Below are 24716 nucleotides of genomic sequence, written 5' to 3'. Positions count from 1 at the left end.
TCCAGAATAGTTCACAAAAAGACACAGGAAATCCAGAAAGCCAATAACTATAGGGGAAAAAATGCTCACAATAACGCAATGCGAATTAAACTATAAGATACCAAATTGCACCGATTATAATGGTGAGAGGAAAAGGATGGAGGCCACCCAGTGTCATCCCATACCTGCCCGTCATTGCTGGGACATAGAGAGGAAGAGCCCTTTTCGAGAGCAATCTGGCAGAGCTTCTAAGATTTTAGATGAGAGGATCTGATCCTGTGACTCAGCAACAAAAATCGATGCTACAGAAATTGAAGCTTGGGGGCCTACAGGTAACTATATATAAGGATGATACAGCAGCCATGTTTCTAATGATGAAGAAGAAAAGGAAATTGTCTTATAAATCCACAAGTAGTGGGAATGATCGGATAGACCATGGTCAATACAGAACACGAAATGCACCATCAGCATTATAGACGGAGTTCCAGGGGCACCTGGGTGGCTCAGTCGGTTAAGCGTCCGACTTTGGCTCAGGTCATGATCTCGCAGTTCATGGGTTCGAGCCCTACATCAGGCTCTGTGCTGACAGCTCAGAGCCTGGAGCCTGTTTCAGATTCTGTGGCTTCTTCTCTCTCTCTCTCTGCTCCTCCCCTGCTCATGCTCTGTCTCCCTGTCTCAAAAATAAATAAACTATTAAAAATAAAAAATAAAAAAAGACAGAGTTCCCATACACAACAGACGAGCAACCACAGGGGACTTGAAGGGCTCCATAAAAACTGAGAATGCAACTCCTTCGAGATTCTATTTGTATAAACAGAAAAGACTGGAAGGGTTGCACACACTGTCAACAGCAGTAACACCACCAGTGGGTAATCTAAGTTTGGAGGCAGGGCAAGGGGAGGGCGTGTGGGTTTTATTTGGTCCATTTTTACCAGAGGACACAAACCCAATCCAATCTAGTAAAGAAGCCGACCATCACTGTCCCAGTGGGAAGGGGAAATCTCTCTGAATCTTGAAGGAGGACTGTGTCAGCACCAAGACGATGTTTTCTGACGCAGTCATGCTTTTACAAAGGATGCCAAACGAAAATGCAGTGCAATAAATATCAGACAATAGAAAGGGGAAATGTTTGTGGCATGCATCCCCGAGAAAATCCATAAGTGATAGAAATATACAGCCGCTCCAGACCCTTTTGGGAAGGAGGTATTTACACATAAAACATAGATAAGATTAATGTAGTCAGAGCACTTACCGAGATGTCAAAGAAGAAGGGAAAAGCCTGTTAAAATGAAGAAGTACAGTGTTGTCGTGTGGAAAAGCTTAGTTTTACTCTAAGAAGAACTGCACACTGAGCCACAAATAAAACTAATAGTAGTTCATTGAAGGTATTTCTTGAGCACATACTACGTATGTCAGACAGGGTAGTTTAAACAGAGCACCTCACTTTAATCCTTACTTTTGCCACCTTAGATGATATCTCCCTTACAGATGAGGAAAGAGAGGTGCAGAGTGGTTAGGTAACCTGCCCAAAGCCACACAGCTGGTAAGCAGAGAAGCCAGAATTCAAACCCAGGACTGATTCAAAAAGCCCAAGATCTGACCTATTCTGCTTTGACCTCCTAAAACTAAAAGCTCAAGGTCAAGGGTGGTGGAGAAGGGGGCCTCGGTAAGCGCAGGCTCACAAGCAGGGCCTGCTTTGGTTTTCTGTCAGCTGCCTGCTGAGGGTCCCCAGGGCCGCGGAAGCCCATAGGCCCTGAGGGGGTCCCCCAGTCTTGCCCTCACATGGAAACTCTCACTGTGACCAAATCTGCTCTCGTCACCCTCAAGCCTGGAGACAAGACTTCTGGGCTCTGGGACAGAACTGTGCTGAGGCCTTTGTGACCACAGACCTGGGTGTTGCCACGGCGCCCACAGGGCCTGGGCGGTGGGGGAGCCTCCCCAACCTGACCCACCTGCTGGGCACCCTCAGGGCCTGCACCCCCTCACTGAGGCACGGGGCTGCCCCCACACTTGTCTCTGGCCCCGCTGACCGGCCTGGCCTGTCACCTGCTGGGCCTCCCCCTCCCTGGTGNAGGTTTTCTGCCTCGTGCTCTCCCCTCACTCCCCTGGCCCTTCCTGTCCTTGCTGGCTGAACTTCTCTCTGCGCCCCCCAATTTCTTCTCCTCCCTCTGGGCTTCCTTCCCACGAGTTGGGCTGGGTCAGCCAGATCCAAGGAGGACTATGGGGCGCAGAGGGAAAAAAGGGACCGTGACCCCTCAAGAGCAGAACCCAAGCCCAAGACTTAAAAGGAGGCCTAAATCGAGGAAGAGAAGAAAAATGAAGAGGAAAAAAAAGAACGCAGATATAGAGGATCTGAAGAAGGAAGTGGTCATGGTGAGCTGAGAAGGAAGAGCTCCCCCAGCTCTCAGATCTCAGCCCCCAGCCCCCAACCCTCAGCCCCCAGCCCTCAACCCTCAGATCTCAGCCCCAGCCCCATAGCCTCTAGCCTCCAGTCCTCAGCCCCCAAACCCCAGACCTCAACTCAGTCTCCAGCCCCCAGACCTCAGCCTTCAGCCCTCAGCCTCTTAACTTCCTGCCCTGAGACCACCTCCCAGCAGGCCAGGACCACCCGTCTTCCTCAAGTGCCTCTCCCCCTCCCCTGGAAACGATCCAGGTCACCACCTGTCCCCAGTAACTCCACTGTCCCTTCAGGATGATCACAAATTAACCTTGGAAGAGCTGAGCAGCAAGTACTCTGTGGACCTGACGATGGTGAGCGAAGGAAGCCCCTGAGGGAGGCACCCCCCACCCCCGGCCCTGCCCCGCCCCTCAGGACAGTGGAGCTGGGGGTTGGGGCCCTAACTTCCAGGTCAATGTTCCTAACCCTCCCCTTCACCCAGCGAGTTCGGGGGAAAGGGCGAGCAGAGCACATCGATGCTCTAAGGAGTTCAGGGTCAGATGAGAGGAAGGAGGAAGGGGTGGGCAACGTCTCTCCAAACTGTGTCCCGGGTCCCCTCCCCTCTTACAAACTGTCAAGACCTCAACGAACTTTTGTGTGCATGACTTATATCTAGCGATATGAAAACTTCTTAATTCATTGAAAAACAAGAGTAAGTCCATTATATATTAGTACAAACAATATTTTTATGACAAATCAGCTTCCCAAACAAACAGCGTTTTACATTTTTGCAAACATCTTTAATATCTAGCTTTTTCACCAAAGGCAGCTGGATGTCCCTATATTTTCGGCATTAAATCTGTTGTGATACGTGCCGTGTAGCCTTTGGGAAAGTACACTCGAGAACAGGAGTGGAAACGGTGAACCATGATTTAGCATTATTGTGAAAATCATTTGACCTTGTGGACCCCCTAAAAGGGTCTCGGGCCCCCAGGGGCCCCCAGACCACCCTTTGAGAACGAATAGTTCAACAGTAAAACCATATATTCTGACTATTCCCATTACATTCACTGTTGCTGTTACCACTAATACGAGGGCCACAGATAAAACCCTAAAAGCCCTCAAGACAGAAGCCCTTCTCCGTTCTAGAATGTCTTCACCGAAGGGATTTCATCTGGTAACCAGGGCGGAGTGCGGGAGATTTGTCCTGTTTTCATTCAAGTTGTCTGTTTTTCCGGAGAAGTTGGGGAGTGGCCGGTGGGGATTAAGGAGAGTTTGTTTTTTAATCCTCTGGTGGGTTCTACTATTGTTTTCAGTTAGAGGAAAAGCCACACCAGCTCACGCCCAGCCTCCAGTGAGAACCGATTCTTTCATGTGTTTGCTATCTTTTCCCCATTTCTAAGTTAGAGAGTCAAAGCGTGAATGTCCAAGCCTTATGGACATACAATGTTGTATCTCATCGTTGCATTAGCCTTGCATGTTCTATCATGAACAGTGAATAGTTACCTCCCCCTGGAGATGGCGTTTCATAAGGTGGGGACCCTTCTGACTTCTATCGCTGTGCCAGCCCAGGATAGGAGTTCAAAAGTTTTGTGAATCAACCCATCAACTGAAAGTCCTCCCTATGTAAACGTGCTGATGGGAGAGCGGGGTGGGGGGGGCGGGTATCAGTTGTTTAAGCATCTGAGGTCATGATCTCAGATTTCATGAGCTTGAGCCCCACATCAGGCTCTGTGCTGACAGCCTGGAGCCTGCTTGGTATTCTCTCTCTTTTCCCCTTCTCTCTCTCTCTCTACCCCTCCCCTTCATGCTGTCTCTGTTTCTCTCAAAATAAAGTTAAAAAAAAAAAAGAGCAAAACCCTGTGAGGCTTTAAACATGCTAGAGGGGATCCTTTCTACCATGCAAATTTCAAAATCCCACCTTATCTAGAAGAGATTCCAGGGTGGCCTTCAGGGAGCTTCTTCTAGACCCACCGTGGGGCTCCACATGGCACATCTGAGCCTTGCCCTAGCTGCTTCTCTGTTCATGGCCCTCCATCCTTTCCTCCTCCCCTCTCTCCACAGGGCCTTAGCCCTGAGAAGGCGCAGGAAATCTTGAACCGAGATGGACCCAATGTGCTTACCCCGCCCCCCACCAGTCCGGAATGGATCAAGTTCTGTAAACAACTGTTCGGTGGCTTCTCTATCTTACTGTGGATTGGTGCCATTCTCTGCTTCGTGGCCTATGGCATCCAGATTCATGTCAAGGAGGATGTTACCAAAGATAATGTGAGTCTGTCCACCCGCAACCGGCCAGCCCCGCTGCTCAGCCCTAACGCTCCCCTGCTCAGCAGCCTTGCATTCCTGAAGGCTTCAGGCCTGAATTCCTGGTACTGCCCGGATTTTCTGAGGGAGCCCTTGGTCCCCCCAGTTTCCTTTGGCTTTTATCTAGAAAGCTACCCACACCGCTCCCTGAGAGGCCTGGTTTCACCCAGAAACTTGCTCTCCTTTGATTATCTTCCTCAGTCATCATCGAAGCACTCTGCAGCCCCTTTCTCTTCGCCAGAGAATCTCTTCATCCCCTTCCTCCTGGTCTCCCTCCCTTACCTGCCCTCTAGGCCAAGCATAGCCCTCCTGGGTTTCTCCTGGGTCCCGTTGGCCTTCGCAGTAGCTCAGGGTGAGCTACCTGCCTCAGGTTCTCCCTTAGCCCCTCCCTGGCCATTACGCTTGATTTTCTGAGGACAAAGAAGAGAAAGAAGAGCTACTGACACGCCCTGTGGTTCCCCACCCCCAGCTGTACTTGGGCATCGTACTCGCTGTCGTGGTCATCATCACCGGCTGCTTCTCCTACTACCAGGAGGCCAAGAGCTCCAAGATCATGGAGTCCTTCAAGAACATGGTGCCTCAGGTAGGATTGGTGTGGGCGGATCTAGTGAGAACGGCGTAGAATGTGACCAAACACGCAATTTTTAAGTCCCGGAAAGTTATATCCTATGACGCGTGAGCGGAGTGAGGCTGGTGATAAGGATGCAGGTCACTCAGATTTTATTCTATCAGGCCTTACAAATACCCTGAGAAAGACACAGCATCACCTGCGAAGCAGCTGGGTCTAGAAGGCATGACCTGCATACAATGAGTATAATCTGAAACCCTGACATTCTGTTAAAAGGGGGAGGGGGAGGTGCAAAGGCGGTTGGAGAGGCTGGATTCTTCAAATGTCGATGACCTTAAAGATAAAGAACAGCTTGGGAGTGTTCCAGATTACAGACACGACAACTGAATGCAATACCTGACCGAGACCAAGTCCTGAGCAGAAGGAGAAAATGACGCGGCTGATGTACTAGGTCATGACGAATACAGACAGTAGATTAAAGTATGGTGTCAAAGTGAAACTTACTGAAATCACCAACCGTATCGTGATTATTTAACATACGAATTCTTGAGCTGTGCCCACAGAAAGGTGTAGGATAGAAGATCATGATGTATGTAACTTAATCTCAGATGGTTCCGGAAAAGAAGTGCTCACACCCACACCTCGGTAGACACAGTGACCAAATACCAAGCAAGTGAGGTAAAATGTTAGCAGGTGAATCTGGGTAAATGTTTTGCAGGCATTCTTGGTACCATTTGTAGGCTTGCCACTTTTCTGATAGTTTACATAATTAAAGAAAATATTTGTAAGCATCTGGAAATACTGTCACAGCAGAAAGAGGTTTCTAGGCACAGAGGTGGAAACTTGGAAAGGAACAGGGGCCAGAACTTCCCAATAGCACCAGCACATTCTGGTGCCCTAGTGCAGGATTGCTTCCCTTTGGTGTCCATGTAAATTAATTCCTCCTTCAGGTAAGACTGCAGGGAACTATGTTTTGGTAGAATAAAGTAGGAGTTTGGAGACCATCAGTTTGCTTCTGCTGCCTAACAAGTCACCCCGAACTTAGAGGCTCAAAACAAGAAACACGGCATTTCCCACCCTCCTGTGGCGGGGCTGTTGTGATCTGGGGCGAGCCGAGCAGGGCTGGACAGTCTCAGATGACCTCATCCCCATGTCTGGGGATGGCTGATGGCGGTGACAGCTGGGGCCTTTCTCCTCTGACCTCTCTTTCTCCAGGAGGCTAGTGCAGGCTTGTTCAATATGGTGACAGAGGGGTTCCCAGCAGCAGAAGGTCAAGCGCCCACGTGCAAGCACTCTTTTAAGCCTCTGCTTGCATTATGTTTCTAATGTCTTAGGAGCCGAAGCCAAGCGTATAGGCAAGCCTAAGCGTAGGGCTGGAGAAATAGACTCTATCTCTTAGGGACAGGGTCGTCAAAGTCACGTGGCAAAGGACAGACAGAGATGGTAAGAATTTGGAATCTGCCAGAGACCTTCAAGGGTGATGTGGCGAGTGATAGTGTAAGAAAGGGAGTCAGGAGGAAGGAGCCCAGGGCCAGGAGCAAGATGAGGGAAGCAGGAAGTTTTGGAAATGACCCAGCGCCACCCTCCCACAGCAAGCTATGGTGATTCGAAATGGAGAGAAGATACAGATCAGTGTAGAGAACGTGGTGGTAGGAGACCTGGTGGAGGTGAAGGGCGGAGACCGAATCCCTGCGGACCTCCGGCTCATCTCTTCACACGGATGTAAGGTGAGGAGACGGGGGAAGCTAAGGGAGGGTGCCCTGCATGGTCTTAGGGTGACCTTAGGTAGTGGCCTGGACTCGGTTAAAGAAAGCATGATCTTATCATTCAGAGCCGAGAAGTTACAGGTGCAAATTTGAGGTTGAAGACAATAGGTGCTGGTGCGTAAATTTGTTTCTCTCTGCAAGCCAATAACGATGGTGTGGGTGGCAGATAAAGACATGTCATCTTTACAAGGGAATCTGTCTTGTCACTTTATGACCCTCCTCCCTCCCATCCCAGGTGGACAACTCCTCCTTGACTGGAGAGTCAGAGCCCCAGTCTCGCTCCCCTGACTTCACCCACGAGGACCCTCTGGAGACTCGTAACATCTGCTTCTTCTCCACCAACTGCGTGGAAGGTGAGCATCACATCATAAATTGCTTAGACTCAAATTGCTTAAACTGAAATAAAGATTTCAAGAGCCCTCTATCTTCTAAAGGCAGGCAGTAGGGTAGGTAAGAGCTGGTAAACAGGCAAGGTTCTCCATCACTCATGAGCTGTATGACCTTGGGGAAAGGTCAAAGCCATCGTCTCCACATTTTGCACCACGATGATACTGAGTCGCTATCCCATAGATGTGTATGTGAATTCAATGCAATAATGCCCAGAAAATGTTTAGCATGAAGCCTAATACGTTGGAAGTGCCCTGCAGTCATCAGCTAGTGCTGTCGTAGCTGGTGAATGGACTGTGCTCTCTAAGCCGAAAATAGCATCGAAGGGCAGAAAACTGTTCAGCTCTGCAAGGTCAGTCTTCTCATGAGTTGAGTTAGCTAACATCTCACTATTCCAGCAAGGAATGGGCATTGGAGATCTGAGTTACCAGATGTGCCGCTCACACTTTGTCTCTGCTCCGAGAATCTAAGACACCTTGCGCTGGGTTCTGGCCAAGGGTGTTAACAACAGACTCAGTATCACTGTGTCAACCTCCCCCTTCAGGGAGGCCTATGAGACTCTCAGGAACACATATGAAAGCCATTATTCGTGCTCAAGAATAAATGTTTGGGTATCTGAGAAATAGCTATTTTTTAATTGAACGCCTCAGATGTGCCAAGCGCTGCAGATGCCTCTGACGCTCACAATACTTGCACGACGGATACTATCTCTATTTTACACCTGAGAAGCTCAGGGAACTTAAATGCAGTTGCCAAGAGCACAAGTCAACAGGAAAGAGGAAAATCAAGGATCTGCTATAGGTCTGTCTCCCAAAGCCCATGCTCTTTTCACAGACCCTTTTCTGGGACAAAGCTGGCTAATGACCTCTCTGTTAGGAAATTATTTATTTCAAAAATACTTTGGGGGCATCTGGCTGGCTCAGTCAGTGGAGCATGCAACTCTTAATCTTTAGGTCGTGAGTTCAAGCCCCACATGGGGCATGGAGCCTACAAAATAAAATAAAATAAAATAAGATTACAATACAATACAATACAATACAATACAATAAGGGGTGCCTAGAGGGCTCAGACGGTTAAGCATCCGACTCTTGATTTTGGCTCAGGTCACGATCTCACGGTTTTGTGAGTTTGAACCGCACGTCGGACTCTGCGCTGACAGTGCGGAGCCTGCTTGGGATTCTCTGTCTGCCTCTCTCTCTGCCCCTACCACACTCACGCTGTCTCTGTTTCTCTTAAATAAACTTAAAAAATATTTTTAGATTTAATTTAATTTAATTTAAATGTAAACAGAGAAAATACTATAACAGATGAGAGTAATAATAAAACTAAATAAGAATCCAACCAGAAAATAAAATCGAACAATTTTTAAATTTGGATTGGACAGAAAGAGGCAGGTGAGCAAGCTTCCTTCAAAAACACTGGATTTCTATTATTAAATTTTAGGAACAACTTTTGCTCAGATTCGTCTTTCCAAAGTAGGTGTTTCATCGGCAAAGTGTATGCCTCGGATGAGGGCAAAAGTGGGTGGTGGCATTCCACCCAGGAAAGAAAGTTCCAGCCGGAATGGAATAAACCACAGGGACCCAAGTTGTAGCCAAGACGGTGGAGCTAGATCTCAGAAGCTCCTGACCGTTAAGCTGAGGGATGTCCATGCAGTTTGCAAACTAGTAGCATACCTTCAACCTTGATCCCAGACCCTCACCTCCCTACATTCACGGCCATGGCCCTGACGGGGCTGCAGGTACAGACATTTGACTCTGGGCTCTCACGCGTCTCCATGGGGCCTGAGCTGTCTCCCTGGCAATGTGCGGGGATACGGAGGTGTTGGTCTGGCCTGGGATACAGGGGCTTGCCCATGGTCAGCCTTCACTAGGTTGGCATCAACCCATCCTGTCTCCAGACACGTGAGGTTCATTACTAAATCCTGCCTCTACATATAGAGAAACCCATAAAGGAAGAAGTGCAAAAGGAGAATGAGACCAAACTCTGGCACAAAACAGATGTAGGTAGTACCAAACTCTACCCCTGCCCTCAAACGCAAGACCCTCTCAGTGCCCCTCAGTCATATTAGTGTCTTCTTTGACAAGGCTCAGTGGGTGCCGCTTGTGGGCAGCCAGCCAGTGTGGAGCCCGTGTGCAGAGAGCCTTGGACTGAGCCAGCCTTCCCGAGAACATGGCCCCACCAGCAGCCCTCAGGGCTGGACCCTGCTCTCTCGCCCACTCAGCTGAGGGTGACCTTGAAAATGGGCCAGCCGCTCTGAGCCACAGTGTTCATGGAGCTGTCAGAGTAGACCCACCTCTACTAAGTCACATGTGTGATTTTACATCGGTCCTTCTTAAGACCAAATTCGTCTCGATGAAGAAAAGACGGAGGCGAATATCTGAGCGCTGACTGCACCCGATCCTGTTGTAGGCCCTTTTAGTGACATCTCATCCTCACGGCCTTGTAGATGCTCTTGGCCCATTTTAAGGCCGAGCAAACCTGAGCCTCAGAAAGTGTAAGGAGCTAACTCTCCGGGTAAACAGCTACCGCGTTGCAAAGTTGAACTTCCGGCCTGAGCCCTTCGGGTTCTAAGATAAGTGCTATTTCTAGAACATGCTGCTTTTCTGGGTGATTCTGTGACTTTAGTGGTGGGGATTCCAGCCATTCTGGAAACAATTCAGGAAAAATTGTTTTGAGCAATGAACAGGGCCTTCATTTCGAGCCATGTAGGCGAGGGGCCCGCATCCCATGTGATGTCCAGGTAGGTCCCCCTTCTGAGTCATGGAGAGAAAAGCACGGAAGCCCCAGCTGTTATGACACCTCCTCTCCAGCAGAGGTCAGGCTGGTTCCAGCCAGCAGATCAGGGAGGGGCTCTGCAGAGCTCAGTTTCTCAACCTCCACACTATGGTCACTGGGGCAGGATAATTCTTCCTTGTAGGCGGAGAGGGGGATCTCCCGTCCATTGCAGGATGTAGCAGCATCCCTCCCCTCCATGCAGCAACCCCAGATGTGACAGCCAAGATGCCTCCAGACATTGCCCAACGTCTCCTGGGGGCCAACTGCCACCAACAGAGAAGCCACTAGTTTAGGGGAGAGCCAATGTCAGAGGGTAGGGCTCTAGGAGAAAGGGGCCACTATTCCTGGGGATCTAGAAACTCTTCAGCTGCGGAGGGCAAGAGAAGAAACATACGGGGAACAGAAGATATTCAGATGCAGCGTAACAAAGACCTTCTTGACGCGGAAGGCAATGAAGCAATGAAATTGAGGGACTGTGAAGTCCGAGATTTTTCGGGCGAGGAGACCCTTCCTTGTGAGAAGGAACAAACTGTGAGGAGAATACAACACAGCAGCCTCTCAGAGGGTCTTGAGAGTCCACCTTGCTCCTGACCACTCACGGCTTTCTCCTTGTGAGAACCAAAGGCAGCAGCTTTCCTGCCTCAGACTTCCCCGTTTCTCTGCAGGAACAGCGCGGGGCATTGTGATTGCAACGGGAGACTCCACGGTGATGGGCCGCATCGCCTCTCTGACGACGGGCCTGGTGATGGGCAAGACACCCATCGCCACGGAGATCGAACACTTCATCCACCTGATCACGGCACTGGCCATCTTCCTCGGTGTCTCTTTCTTCGGGCTCTCGCTTGGCCTGGGCTACGGCTGGCTGGAGGCTGTCATCTTTCTTATTGGCATCATTGTGGCCAATGTGCCTGAGGGGCTGCTGGCCACCGTCACTGTGAGTAGCCAAGGTGGAGGGTGGCCTCTGGGCAGACAAACCACCCCAGGGGATGAAATCGTCAGTATCTCTTTTGCTGTTGAATCTCTCAAGGGCAGGGTTCCCCTGGTGTGTATACAGGTACCAAACACTTTGCTCTCAAATGGCATTCACTTCCTCCGCCCACGCTTGCTGGTGCCTTCTCTTTTTTCTCCGTGAGTTGCGATGCAGAAGACATTAGATTCTAAGTTGTCAGCAGTGAGTTCCAATCTTGGATGTACCGGGTGGTGAACTTGGCCAAATCACTGAACATCCCCAGGCCTCAATTTAATCATCAGTTTCTAGAGGAAGGTGAACGTGGATATAGAATCTTGTTGGAAGGGACTTCAAAGCCCATAGAGATCCAACCTTTCAACCGATGCTCAATATCCGGTGTATACCATCATCCATGAGAGAGGATGAGGTGATTTCTAGTCGTGGGAAGCCCGCCCCATTTGGTCTCTGCTCATTTCAAGCCTGGGATACTGTGGCTGGATTTCATTGTGTTGAGCAGAAATATGATTTCCTGTTTGGTCCCAGTTTTCCCATCTGAAGAAACACAAAACAAGTCAATTCTCTCCCTCCTACAAACTACGCTTTCAATTGATGGTACCCACTGTGTCTCCTCAAACTCTCCGGTGGTAGGTGGAATAATCCCTTTTCCCTTAGCTGTTCTTTGCATAACATGGTCTTCAGGCCCCTGGCTTGCTGATCACCCATTTGGGAAATGCCCTAGTTTATCAATATCCTTCTTAATGTAGAAATGAGAATAAAACTCAGGGTGTGGTTGGTAGCACAAAACCTCAGGACTAGGTTTTGTCCTAGCTCATAACCCCATGATGAGCATTCTGTACTGATATAGCCATGGCCTAAGAACATATTCAGGGTTTTTAAAATTTTTTTTAATTTTTTAAATGTTTTTTATTTATATCTGAGAGAGAGAGAGAGAGAGAGAAAGACAGCATGAGCAGGGGGAGGATCAGAGAGAGAGAGGGAGACCCAGAATCTGAAACAGCCTCCAGGCTCTGAGCTGTCAGCACAGAGCCCGACATGGGGCTCGAACCCATGAACCTTGAGATCATGACCCGAGCCGAAGTCGGACGCGTAACTCAGCCACCCAGGCACCCCGAACATATTCGTTTTTAAAACAACCTCGATACATGCCCAACTTTCATTGAATTTGTGGTCCACATAATTAATGTCAACAAAAACCTGGTTTGGATGATTTCTCAAGTCCTTCCCAAGATGGCAATATTCCTTTTCAGTTTCATGATTCGCTCCTTGTTCTTTTTTTCTAACTACTGATCCAACCCCCTGCACATACAGCATCTCATACCACAGTGAACCATTAGCTCTTGAGGTGGTCCCCAGGACGACCGGACTTGAGAGAGCCAGGGGTGCCTCAAGTCGATTTGGAGCAGGGGCTGGCTGAATAGAAAAGACAAAAGGATCCTGGGAGAGCAGAATATTCCGGGGGATAAGGTCATCTTCTATGTTACCCTGGTAAAGGAAGACACTCTTTTTCCAAAGCACTGCCAACAAAATCACTTTCCTGGTTTCCTTTATCATGGCCCCAGATGGAAATCCTGAAGACTGGGTGGGAACGAAAGGGAAAGAAGTACAAAGAATCTACAACAGCAGTACAAACCACCAGATTTCCCAGACACACACCCAGACAAGTAGCCGATCGCTTGTCTCCATTTATCCTCTGCCCTCCCTGTGGCCTTAGGTGTGTCTGACCCTGACCGCCAAGCGCATGGCACGCAAGAACTGCCTGGTGAAGAATCTGGAGGCGGTGGAGACGCTGGGCTCCACCTCCACCATCTGCTCGGACAAGACGGGCACACTCACCCAGAACCGCATGACCGTCGCCCACATGTGGTTCGACAAGACCATCTACGAGGCGGACACCACCGAGGACCAGTCGGGTGATGAGCGGCATCCGTGGGCCAGGAGTGCGGGACAGGGGGAGGCGAGTGGGCTGCGGGAATCTGACACAGAGAAGATGGCTGGGCCCCAAGTGGAAAGAAGCAGGCGAGGAGGAAAGGGGTGTCTCCGCTAAGTACTGGGGCGCAGAGCAGGATGGGGCTAAATCCCTGCTTTACACCCCCCCGCCCGCTGCTCACGAACCTCTCCCTCCTCCCCGTTCTCCCCAGGGAAAACATTTGCCAAGGGCTCAGCTACTTGGTTCATCCTGGCCCGAATCGCCGGCCTCTGCAACCGAGCTGACTTCAAGGCTAACCAGGAGACCGTTCCCATTGTCAAGGTATCGGGCCTGTGGGGAGAGGGGATGCCTCCGTGTCCAGGGCGTGCCCCGTGCCCTCCCCAGAAATCCCTTATCAGTGCTTCCCCCCAGGGTCTCCCCATCGCAGCCCTGTCCCTGTGCCACACCCTTCGGGCTTACAAACACACCCCATCCCAACAGCGGGCAACAACAGGGGATGCTTCCGAGTCAGCCCTCCTCAAGTTCATCGAGCAGTCATACAGCTCCGTGAAGGAGATGAGAGAGAAAAACCGCAAGGTGGCCGAGATTCCCTTTAATTCCACCAACAAGTACCAGGTACGCAACCCACGAAGGTAGAAGGCAGTGGGGGTGGGCTCATCGTTTAGGGAATGTCTTTGTCTTCAACCTCGTCTCTGAACAGTAGAATGGAGAGCTTGGATAACCTGCACCCTCATTCAGAGGAAGGCTGGGGGCGCCTGTGGCTCAGTCAGTTAAGCGTCTGACTCGGGTCATGATTGTGAGGTTTGTGAGTTCGAGCCCTGCATCAGGCTCTGCATTGCCTGCATGGAGCCTGCTTGGGATTCTCTCACTCCCTCTCTCTGTCTCTGCCCCTCCCTGCCTTGCTCTCTCTCTCAAAAAATATAAATATAAAAAAATTAAAATTTAAAAAAAAAAGGAGATGGCTCACCGCAAGAGAAAATGACAAACAGGTAAAGGAAGAGGCAGGTGGTAAAGGAAGAGGTGCGCTGGGTCCCAAGCAGAGCAGGAGACTCAGGCGCTTGTGGAGAGAGCAGGTCGCACGTGTCCCACAGGTAGGAAAGCTGGCGGGTGACAGTCCCGGCCCAGCCTCGTGCAGCTCGCGGAGGCGTCTCCGTGGCTCCCGCCAGGCTTGCCACTATAGAATAAGGCTGGTTTGCAAGGCGCCCCCAGAAGAGCCTATTTCATTCCAGGCCTGTGGCGAGGAGGACGGGCAGACTCGGCAAGGGTGATATTTGAAAGTTACTGGGAAGGCAGATCCTAAAAGTTTTCCTCACAAGGGAGAAAAATATGACTAAAAAAAAAATAATAAAATAACCAAAGCCATATGGAGTCTGGACTTCTTAAAAACCCAATTCCCCGTCTTTTCACGTTGAACATTGAGCACGTGGGCGTTCAAGAAAGAGACCCAGAGGGTTTTGTCTCAACGGGCTTTCAGTCAGTGTAGTGAGATAGGCCTCCTGAGCCCAAACTGCAGCCTTATTTCTACTTTTATCTGACGTTCAGTGGCCTCACCACCCAGACAAGAGTTGTGGGCTTGGCAGGGCCGGATTCAAGCCTCTCACTGCAGAGGTAGATACCCCTTCCCCCGCACGAGTCAAAATCAAGGCAAAACAGGGGAGTCTGGGAAGCTCAGTCAGTTAAGCATCCCACTTTGGCTCGGGTCGTGATCTCACGGTTCTTGGGTTCGAGCCCCGCATCGGGCTCTGTGCTGAACCCTTGCTCAGAGCCTGGAGGCTGCTTCGGATTCTGTGTCTCCTTCTCTCTCTGCTCACGTTCTGTCTCTCAAAAATAAATGACTGTAAAAAATAATTTTTTAAGAAATTGAAGCAAAATACACCCATGATATTTGTTGGGATGCCCCACAAAATAGCGACTTTCCCCAAAACGACCAGGTTAGCGCCTGTTCTGAGCTACCACGGGCAAACAGCACACTCTTCCTCAGTGGTTCCCAAGCTGGGGGTGGCCCAGCCAGCCAAGCGGCCGCCCCAACTGGGGTGCCCCGACTCCAGCTCTGAGAGCTCCGTTTCTTCCTCGCTCTCGGATTAAAAGGGAAGGAAGCTTCTCGGTTCTGATATTTCCAGAATTCTTCCACCTTTTGATCGTCATTTTCTATCAAGATGTGACTTTTTCATGACCAAGGGATGAGTTTATAAGTAGGTCATGCCATCACCTCCAATAATCTCCATAAATAGTGAACAAATGCGTATTAAGCCTTCAGAAAACCAAGCTTTTTAAACCGCTTACAGCTTTCTGTTTAGACAAGTTAAGGTTTTCCCTCTTAACTGCTTAAGCAGACTTTGACTATAACTGAAAGCAATATGAAATATTTGAACGTTTCTAATGGGATGGGTTTTTTTTCTTTAATGTTTTATTTATTTCTAGGAGAGAGAGAGAGAGACAGCGTGAGCAGGGGAGGGTCAGAGAGAGAGGGAGTCACAGACTCTGAAACAGGCTCCAGGCTCTGAGCTGGCAGTCAGCACAGAGCCCGACGCGGGGCTCGAACCCACCAACCGCGAGATCATGATCTAAGCAAAAGTCGGACGCTTAACCAACTAAGCCACCCAGGCGCCCCTCTAATGGGATGGGTTTTTTAAGAATTTATATTTATTTATTTTTTTAAATGCTTATTTTTGAGAGAGCAAGAAAGAGAGCACAAGCAGAGGAGGGACAGAGAGGTTGGGGGGTGGCGAGGGACAGAGGATCTGAAGCAGGCCTCGCGCTGACAGCAGCGAGCCCAACGCAGGGCTCGGACCCACTAACTGCGAGATCATGACCTGAGCCAAAGTCACTCACTCAACCAACTGAGCCACCCAGGCGCCCTCTAATGGGATGGTTTTAGTGGCATTTTACACACAGGCTTCCCACCGCTTGTCCTCTGGAGGGTGTAGTCCGGCTTCCTCCGCACCTGTTCAGTTCCAAATCCTGCTTTGTGACCTGACAGGCCACTAACAGGGACCTCCTGGCTCGTAAGAGGGGCTCCATCATAGTTCTCGCTCACAGATCAGAGATCAAGGGCAAATCCAAAACCAACATGCATCTTATTTCTCTCTCCTCCTGACATGCTGTCTCCCCAGAGTCACTCCTGAATACGCCCTTGCCTGCCCCCAGCCCACCTCACTGTCCCCGACCCCAAGCTTCCACTAGGCCCTGGGACTTCTCAGCTACAGGGAGAGCCGCAAGGCCATTACAATGAGCAACCTACTTCTGGGTGGTGCGTCGTGAATTTCAAAGTGCTTTGTACAAATAATTTGACCCTCGGGGGCGCCTGGGTGGCGCAGTCAGTTAAGTATCCGACTCTTGATCTCGGTTCAGGCAGGTCATGATCCCACAGTTTGTGAGTTCGAGTCCCGCATCGGGCTCTGCCTTGATGGTGGGCACGGATCCTGCTTGGGATTCTATCTCTCCTTCTCTCTGCCCCTCCCCGGCTTATGCTTTCCCTCTCTCTCTCTCAGATAAGTAAACTTAAAAAAAATAAAAACGACCAAAAACGATCTGACCTTCGAACAGCAGGTGTGAACTGCGTGGATCCACTTAAACATCGACGGTTTTCGATAATCACAGCACAGTATTGTCAGTGCATTTTCACTTGTGATTTTGTTAACACTGTCTTTTCTCACGCTCACTCTTCTGTAGGAATACAGTGTGTCGTACGTATAACAGAGAATATGTGCCAATTGACTGTTTATGTTATTGGTGAGGTTCTGGGTCAACAGCAGCCCATATTAGTAGCTAGGTTTTGGGGGAGTCCAAAGTTATATGTGGATTTTTGACGGTATGGTCTCTCCTAAAAACCCAATGAAGTCGGCAACACAGAATTGTTTTGCTTTTTAGCAAAGGAACTAAGGTTAGAGAGGTTGAATGGACTGACCTGAGGTCATAAAGCATCCCCACCGGCCCCGGGACCCAGGGCTGCGGACCCTACATTTTCTTTTCCTGTCCGCTCTGCTGCCTCTGCCTTGCGTGCAGAGAAGAAGCAGAGAAAGTGAGAGTCCCGGTCCAGCCCTCAGCCCCTAGTGACTAAGAAGATGGCAGATTTGTTCTAGGCTGGATTCCTGGAAAGGACGCGGGGCGGGCTCAGAAGTGGGGAGAGGGAGGGTCCGAAACAGGCTGCCTGTCGTCCTAACCTCAGAAGCTTTTCTCCCCGTCCCTTGCTCCCGCCTCCTGTTGCAAGGATTCTCTCTCTCTCCTCCCCAGATGTCCATTCACCTCTGGGAGGAGGACTCCCAGACCCACGTACTCATGATGAAGGGGGCCCCTGAGAGGATCCTAGACTTTTGCTCCACTTACCTTCTGAATGGCAAGGAGTACCCCATGGATGAGAAGACGAAGAGTGACTTCCAGGACGCCTATCTGGAGCTAGGGGGCCTGGGGGAGCGCGTGCTCGGTGAGGGGCTGGGGACGAAGCCGGGAAGGGGTGACCCCACCTGGTTGAGATCTGTGGGGTGGAAAACTGAAGGTGCTGGGGTGAGCGCCGGCCAGAGACGTGGGGGCCGCTGAAGGACTGCTGTTCCCTCTGTCTCTCTCCAGGCTTCTGCTTCTTGAACCTGCCCCCCACTTTCCCCAAGGGATTCAAGTTTGATACAGAAGAAATCAACTTCCCCATGGAGGACCTTTGTTTTGTGGGGCTCATATCCATGATTGACCCTCCCCGGGCCGCAGTGCCTGACGCCGTGGGCAAGTGTCGTAGTGCAGGAATTAAGGTACACCTCTGTCACAACTGGGAGCAACACTAGAAAGCTCTGCAGAGAATAGGTTGTTCATAATCTTGCTTTAATTGAATTGATTTGTTTCCTTGAGCTTATGCTTTTTAGTCTTAAGAGATAACCTAGTAGTAAGTAAATAGGAAGTTTCTTCCGTAGTTATAAACCTGTCTTGCATTGAACATTAGAATCACCAGGGCAGCTTTAAAACTGTGATGCCTGGGGGCGCCTGGGTGGCTTAGTCGGTTAAGCGTCCAAGTTTCGCTTAGGTCATGATCTCACGGTTCGTGGGTTCGGGCCCCGCGTCGGGCTCTGTGCTGACAGCCAGCTCGGAGCCTGGAGCCTGTTTCAGTCTGTGACTCCCTCTCTCTCTGACCCTCCCTTGCTCACGCTGTCTCTCTCTCTCTCCTAGAAATAAATAAAAAATATTAAAAAAAAAACTGTGATGCCTGGGGGCACCTGGCTGGCTCAGTCGGTAGAGCATGTGACCCTTGATCTTGGGGTTGTGAGTTCAAGCTGCACGTTGGGTATAGAGATTACTTAAATAAATAAATAAACTTAAAAAAAAATCTGATAACTAGGCCATACCTTGGACCCACTAAGTTGGAAACTCTCAGGGTGGGGCTCAGGCAGGCAACTGTATTTCTCTTTTAATATTTATTATTTTTGAGAGAGAGAGAGACAGGTGTGAGTGGGGGAGGGGCAGCGAGAGGGGGAGACAGAAGCCAAAGCAGGCTCCAGGCTCTGAGCTGTCAGCACAGAGTCCGACGTGGGGCTCGAACCCAGGGACCATGAGAACATGACCGAGCCAAAGTCAGACACTCACCTGACCAAGCCACCCAGGCACCCCTAGGCATCTGTATTTTTTAAAATATTCTTGGGGATTTCCGAATGCAGGTAAGTTTGAGGACCAGCATCCTGGGACACTATGGTTCACATGACCATCTGGGGCTTTTGTTGGAACCTGAGTCTTGGTTCAGTAGGTCTAAGTCACCCTGCCGGGAGGGGGCTGGGGGCTGGAGCAGGTGACAGCGAGAATGAGGTCAGGAGAGCCGGGCCCTCGATGTCCCTGACTCGGGGGAACGGCCGCACTAACAGGTACACAGCTGGAGTGCAAAAGCTAGAAACCAAAATGAATCGGTCGGAGAGTGAGACACGGCCCGCCAGGCAGTGGGGAGTGTGGAGGTGGGGAGTGCTCGCTGGTCAGGGGGTGCTCGGGCTTCAGCGGGGAGCTACAGAGTTACTCTGTCCTGAGACGTTCTATACCCCGCCTCCACGCCAAATTCTAAGACTGACCTACGTCCTTGGAGATTAGAGATTGACACCTTTCCCGCTCATACCTGATATTCTGGATCCCAGACTTGGGAGAGGGCAGGTGAGAGGGCGGGGTGGGGTGGGGGGGTCTCTAGGGAGGACGAGATGCTATCTGTAGAGCTGGCTTCATCTTAGACCTTTGGCTGCGGGCAGTCTGTCAGAGAGCAGCTGGGCCATGCCAAGTTCAATGATTGGTCGCCGAGAACCCAAGGATGGATGTAGGAACTATTTTGAGTGAGTTCCCTAATGACTACACGCTGCTTGCGCAGGACAGTTCTCTAGCCACAGCTTCCTGGCAGCACATCTGCGGCGGACGGCCGCGCTGTCCTGAGCTCCCCCTGCCCTCTGAGCTCCCGCACCGCGTGGGGGGAGGCATGCGGAGAAGGGCCCGTTAGACGTTCCTGAGCTTTGAGGGGAATCACATGCGATGTGAAATGCATCTGGGAATCTGTGGGTCCCTTTAGCAAGAAGAAGTCACAATTGCACCGGCAGGTGGGGGAGGCCCGAAGGGGGGAGGGGGGGGGACAAGGGGCTGATGGCGCCTGGGTGTGTCACAGCCTGAGGCAGGTGAGCCTGAGCAGGGGCAGGCTGGGGCCTTGCCGCTTTCTGGGCCAGCCAGTGTTCTGGGCACAGGTTTGCACTTCTCATCATCATTTCTCACTTCTTCTGGACCCTAAGCTGCCGGAATTTTGGCAGACTTGGTGAGAAATGTTGAGTCATCCCTTTCCCCATCGGGAAGTGTAAGACGCGCACACGATGCCACCCTCCAAGGAGGACAAAATGTAAAACGGACAAGAGGTTCTCCGAAGGTGGACCCTTTGAGGGTCAATTCCAACACGGCGCTGATGCCGAGCGGATCGATGTGACCCGGCGGCTAACAGGGATCGGATGGCGGTCCCAGGGGCCTGCGAAGTTCTCAGGAGGAAATGATGGCAAGATGGAAACTTCCCCGGACAGAGCCACGTGCTCAGGCCTTGGGACTAAATGTGATTTAAAACACTAAAATATCCCCATCATAGCTGCCACTCGCTGAGGCTCTCGGTGCGCCAGGCTGGCCTCCTGCAAGAACATGGGGCAGGTAGAAAGGCCTTCTGTCACCAACACCGAACGACGTCGCTCAGATGGCCTGGTGCGGGGGGAGGAGGGACGAGAGGCCAGTCTGCAGGAAGGAGGGACATGGGAGCCTTGGAGGATCAGTTGGCATCAGCAAGTGGGACATGAAATGCCTCAGTCCTTGACGACACAGAAAGCGTACGTACCGTGAAGGGCGCCGTGCCCCACAGGTCCGCATCTGTCCCCCGTGTGACTCGGCGCTCTGGCAAGTTGCATCCCAGGAACTCGCTCCAGGGGCACCTGACGCTGTGCTTCTATTCCTGCGGCCTGGTGTGGAGGTGGGGCCGCCGGGCGCTACACAGAACAGCCCCTTTGAGCAGCCAGATGGGGCCAGGAGCTGAGGGCGTCAGGATGGCCGCACACCTGTCCTACAGGGTCACCACAGGGGGGCCCCTGGGAAGCCGCGGGGGCCCTGTGAGCCTGAACGGTGGCCATGTTGGTTTCCACGTCACCACCTGCCCCCAGGAAGCTGGGTGTGGAGACGTGCCACTCTCATTCCTACCTGCAACGAGGAGGCTCTGGAAGGCTTACAGGCTGACCTTTCCGGGGCCTCTGCTCCCGCCAGCGGCTGCATCACTCAGCCTTCTCCCTCCAGCGGAGCCTGGAAGATCGTGCGCCTGGAGGGCACCCGGGAGCCGTGGCTCCCAGGACGTGGTCTTCTTCCCCCTCATCTGATGGCTGTTTGTGGAATGATGGCTGTGTGCCAGGCTTTGCGCAAGGACAAAACTTCACAAGGGGTCGGACACGGCCCTCCCCCGCAGAGCTCTCGGTCCCACGCAGAGAGGCGGGCACTCCCCCTGGGGAGGAGGCTAAGTGCTGACATACAGAAGGAACAGAATGCCAGACAGCTCAGGCGCCAGACCTTTGGGGAGGGAAGGGGACAGGGCTGGGGCTGGTCCCAGGCGCCCGTGAAGGGCTGGACCCGGTGAGGGGAGGGTGCTACGAAGAAAGAGGCAGAGAGAGGAAGAGTGGGGATCAGCGTGCACCTGGGCCTATGTGGTGTTTTGCTGGGGCAGACGGATCATTCCAGACGTTCCTTTATTACCATTTGTTCTCTGTGTAGGTGTTTGTCTTTTGAGCTTAAAGAAGCCGGCTAGCTTCTGGAGCAAATCCAGTGAAATTCTGAATAGAGTAATGTGCCCAAATCCCCAGTTTATTCCTGAGAAACCCTGAGCCCAAACTGTTCGGAGTTTTCTGGTCCAGTGCTCCTGACCCAGTCCCAGGGGGTGAAGGCACAGCACCGCAAGTCCTTGGGGCTGAGCTACTAACTCGCCTGTGGGATGAAGGTGGTGACCTGTTAGGTCGTGGGGAGAAAGGCAAAGCATCCAGAACTCTCTGAGGATGATTCTGCTCCTCTTCCCTCCCTCCCCAACACAGGTGATTATGGTAACAGGGGACCATCCCATTACAGCCAAGGCCATAGCCAAAGGTGTGGGCATCATCTCTGAAGGCACCGAAACAGCAGAGGACATGGCCACCCAGTTCAAGGTCCCCATCAACAGCAGTACCAACCCCAGGTGGGGCCCCTAAAGAACTCAGATCTGCCGTTTTTTTCCCTCCATCCTCGGTCTGCCCCACTCTCTAAGGTTCTTGAAGGCTCGTGCGGTAGGTAGGATGTACGGGGTTTACTGATTGCAAAGTAAAAGGTAGTAGGACAATGACCACGTGACTGCAGCAGTGAGTTTGCAGAAGAAGAGGGCAGAGGGACGCAGAGCAAAGGGAGGGGCGAGCAGGAAGTGGGGAAGGGCGTGGCGTGTCCACCTGGGGACCTCGGGCAGCTGGGGACACGCGAACCCTGGGCACTCTGAACTGGCTTTTGGACCCCTCTCCCTCAGGGGAGCTGAGGCCATCGTGGTGCACGGCTCAGACCTGAAGGACATGACATCGGAGCAGCTGGACGAGATCCTCAAGAACCACACGGAGATCGTGTTCGCGCGGACGTCCCCGCAGCAGAAGCTCATCATCGTGGAGGGCTGTCAGAGGCTGGTNCTAGCTTCTGGAGCAAATCCAGTGAAATTCTGAATAGAGTAATGTGCCCAAATCCCCAGTTTATTCCTGAGAAACCCTGAGCCCAAACTGTTCGGAGTTTTCTGGTCCAGTGCTCCTGACCCAGTCCCAGGGGGTGAAGGCACAGCACCGCAAGTCCTTGGGGCTGAGCTACTAACTCGCCTGTGGGATGAAGGTGGTGACCTGTTAGGTCGTGGGGAGAAAGGCAAAGCATCCAGAACTCTCTGAGGATGATTCTGCTCCTCTTCCCTCCCTCCCCAACACAGGTGATTATGGTAACAGGGGACCATCCCATTACAGCCAAGGCCATAGCCAAAGGTGTGGGCATCATCTCTGAAGGCACCGAAACAGCAGAGGACATGGCCACCCAGTTCAAGGTCCCCATCAACAGCAGTACCAACCCCAGGTGGGGCCCCTAAAGAACTCAGATCTGCCGTTTTTTTCCCTCCATCCTCGGTCTGCCCCACTCTCTAAGGTTCTTGAAGGCTCGTGCGGTAGGTAGGATGTACGGGGTTTACTGATTGCAAAGTAAAAGGTAGTAGGACAATGACCACGTGACTGCAGCAGTGAGTTTGCAGAAGAAGAGGGCAGAGGGACGCAGAGCAAAGGGAGGGGCGAGCAGGAAGTGGGGAAGGGCGTGGCGTGTCCACCTGGGGACCTCGGGCAGCTGGGGACACGCGAACCCTGGGCACTCTGAACTGGCTTTTGGACCCCTCTCCCTCAGGGGAGCTGAGGCCATCGTGGTGCACGGCTCAGACCTGAAGGACATGACATCGGAGCAGCTGGACGAGATCCTCAAGAACCACACGGAGATCGTGTTCGCGCGGACGTCCCCGCAGCAGAAGCTCATCATCGTGGAGGGCTGTCAGAGGCTGGTGAGGGTGACGGGGGGCCGGGGGCGCCGGCCCAGCCCAGCTCCAAACTCCTCGGGCTAGGGAGAGACTCTGAAGGGCACCCTGTCTTGAGCCCTGAGACGGGCGTCCACTGGGTCCCTCTGAGAGTTTTCACGTCTCCAGAGCGGGATAGTGAAGGGCCAGGCTCCAGGACCTTTAGAAACAAGGGATGATAGGGGCGCCTGGGTGGCTTAGTCGGTTAAGCGACCGACTTTCGCTTAGGTCATGATCTCGTGGTTCGTGGGTTCGAGCCCCACGTCGGGCTCTGTGCTGACAGCCAGCTCAGAGCCTGGAACCTGTTTCAGCGTCTGCATCTCCCTCTCTCTCTGACCCTCCTCTGCTCACGCTGTCTCTCTCTCTCTCCTAGAAATAAATTAAAAAAAATTAAAAAAAAAAGAAACAAGGGATGATGGGATCAGAGTGACCTTTGGGGCGGGTCCCGATGTGTGCCAGTGATGATTTCAGTCCCGCTGTGCTTCGTCCAGGGGGCCATTGTAGCGGTGACGGGGGACGGCGTGAACGACTCCCCCGCGCTGAAGAAGGCTGACATCGGCATCGCCATGGGCATCTCGGGCTCCGACGTGTCGAAGCAGGCCGCCGACATGATCCTGCTGGATGACAACTTCGCCTCCATCGTCACGGGTGTGGAGGAGGGTGAGTGGAGAGGGTGCCCGTCCACTCGGGTGACCTTGGGTGGGAGCTGGCATATGCATTGCTCTCATCCCCTTAGCCCATCATTCAACCCCCACGAGCCTGTACAGATGGGGAAAAATCAACGTAAGACAGAACTCTGTTGGATTTGGCTTCACTTAGAGCATCACTATCAGGAGCCCTTTTTCATGAGATTGAAGGGAAGTGCGGGCTTGCTAAGGAGCCCGGGCTCTGCTCTCTCAAGCATGTTCAAGTGGGTCTGCAGCAGGTTCCAGAATGTGGCCAGACCTGGGACCACTCCATACGCCACAATCTCGGGGGCTCCCCAGGAACCTGTTGCCTGAATGATGCTCACGCATGGAGATCAGCTGGGGCCTGATCTAGGAACTGATGGCAAGAGCCAAATAAGTGCCCTCTTTCCCGAGGATTCTGAAGACCACTCCCACCGGTTAGCAGGAAAGCCCCAGAATTCTGCTTCCCAGGCTCCCTGCTTTCTGCCTCCAGCCATCGTACTGACACCTGTGACGGTCCACATAATAATAACAGTCCCCGCTTTACTGAGACCTACTATGGTCCGGACGCTTTGCTCAGTATTTGGTATCCATTCAACTTGATACATTTCTTGAGCCCCAACTATGTGCCAGGCTCCATTCTAGATTCTGGGACACAACAGTGGGAAACAAAAAGACACAAATTCCTTAATTTCTAGCGGAGCAAGACAGATAGTAAATAAATTGCATAAATTGCATCGTATATTACAAGGAGAGAAGTGCGGTGGGGCTGGGGAAATAAAGCAGGGGGTGCAGAGAGGGGTTACAGCTTTTGAAAGGGTCATCAGGGGAGGACTCAAGCCACCCCACAAGGCAGCAGCTACTGTGGCAGAAAATGGGATTGGATCCCAAGTCCTGGCTCTTTCCACATGAGCCTTAAACTTCTAACGGCT

At 51.8% G+C, this 24716-nt stretch overlaps 1 protein-coding gene across 2 annotated transcripts in view; it reads left to right on the top strand.

Moving 5' to 3' along the window:
* Positions 1–2069: 2069 nt before the first annotated feature.
* ATP1A4 (ATPase Na+/K+ transporting subunit alpha 4) overlaps positions 2070–24716 on the top strand; it is a 30851-nt gene continuing 8204 nt past the window's right edge. The window contains exons 1-15 of one of the 2 annotated variants that reach the window (XM_077760126.1): positions 2070–2352; positions 2671–2730; positions 4421–4624; positions 5130–5243; positions 6821–6955; positions 7230–7347; positions 10825–11093; positions 12841–13039; positions 13268–13377; positions 13537–13671; positions 17290–17479; positions 17623–17795; positions 21600–21739; positions 22058–22208; positions 23608–23776. In XM_077760126.1, coding sequence (XP_077616252.1) covers positions 2200–2352; positions 2671–2730; positions 4421–4624; positions 5130–5243; positions 6821–6955; positions 7230–7347; positions 10825–11093; positions 12841–13039; positions 13268–13377; positions 13537–13671; positions 17290–17479; positions 17623–17795; positions 21600–21739; positions 22058–22208; positions 23608–23776 — 2320 coding nt within the window. In that variant the 5' untranslated portion in view covers positions 2070–2199. Of the gene's footprint in view, positions 2353–2670; positions 2731–4420; positions 4625–5129; positions 5244–6820; positions 6956–7229; positions 7348–10824; positions 11094–12840; positions 13040–13267; positions 13378–13536; positions 13672–17289; positions 17480–17622; positions 17796–21599; positions 21740–22057; positions 22209–22499; positions 22636–22953; positions 23105–23607; positions 23777–24716 lie in introns of those variants that run through there. The other variant, XM_077760125.1, reaches the window with a different exon arrangement.

This window comes from Crocuta crocuta, unplaced genomic scaffold (genome assembly GCF_008692635.1).
Source record: "Crocuta crocuta isolate KB4526 unplaced genomic scaffold, BGI_CrCroc_1.0 scaffold133, whole genome shotgun sequence".
Taxonomy (NCBI): Eukaryota; Metazoa; Chordata; class Mammalia; order Carnivora; family Hyaenidae; genus Crocuta; species Crocuta crocuta.
The sequence above is the reverse complement of the archived record's forward strand: the minus strand, read 5'-3'. Positions and strand labels throughout refer to the sequence as shown.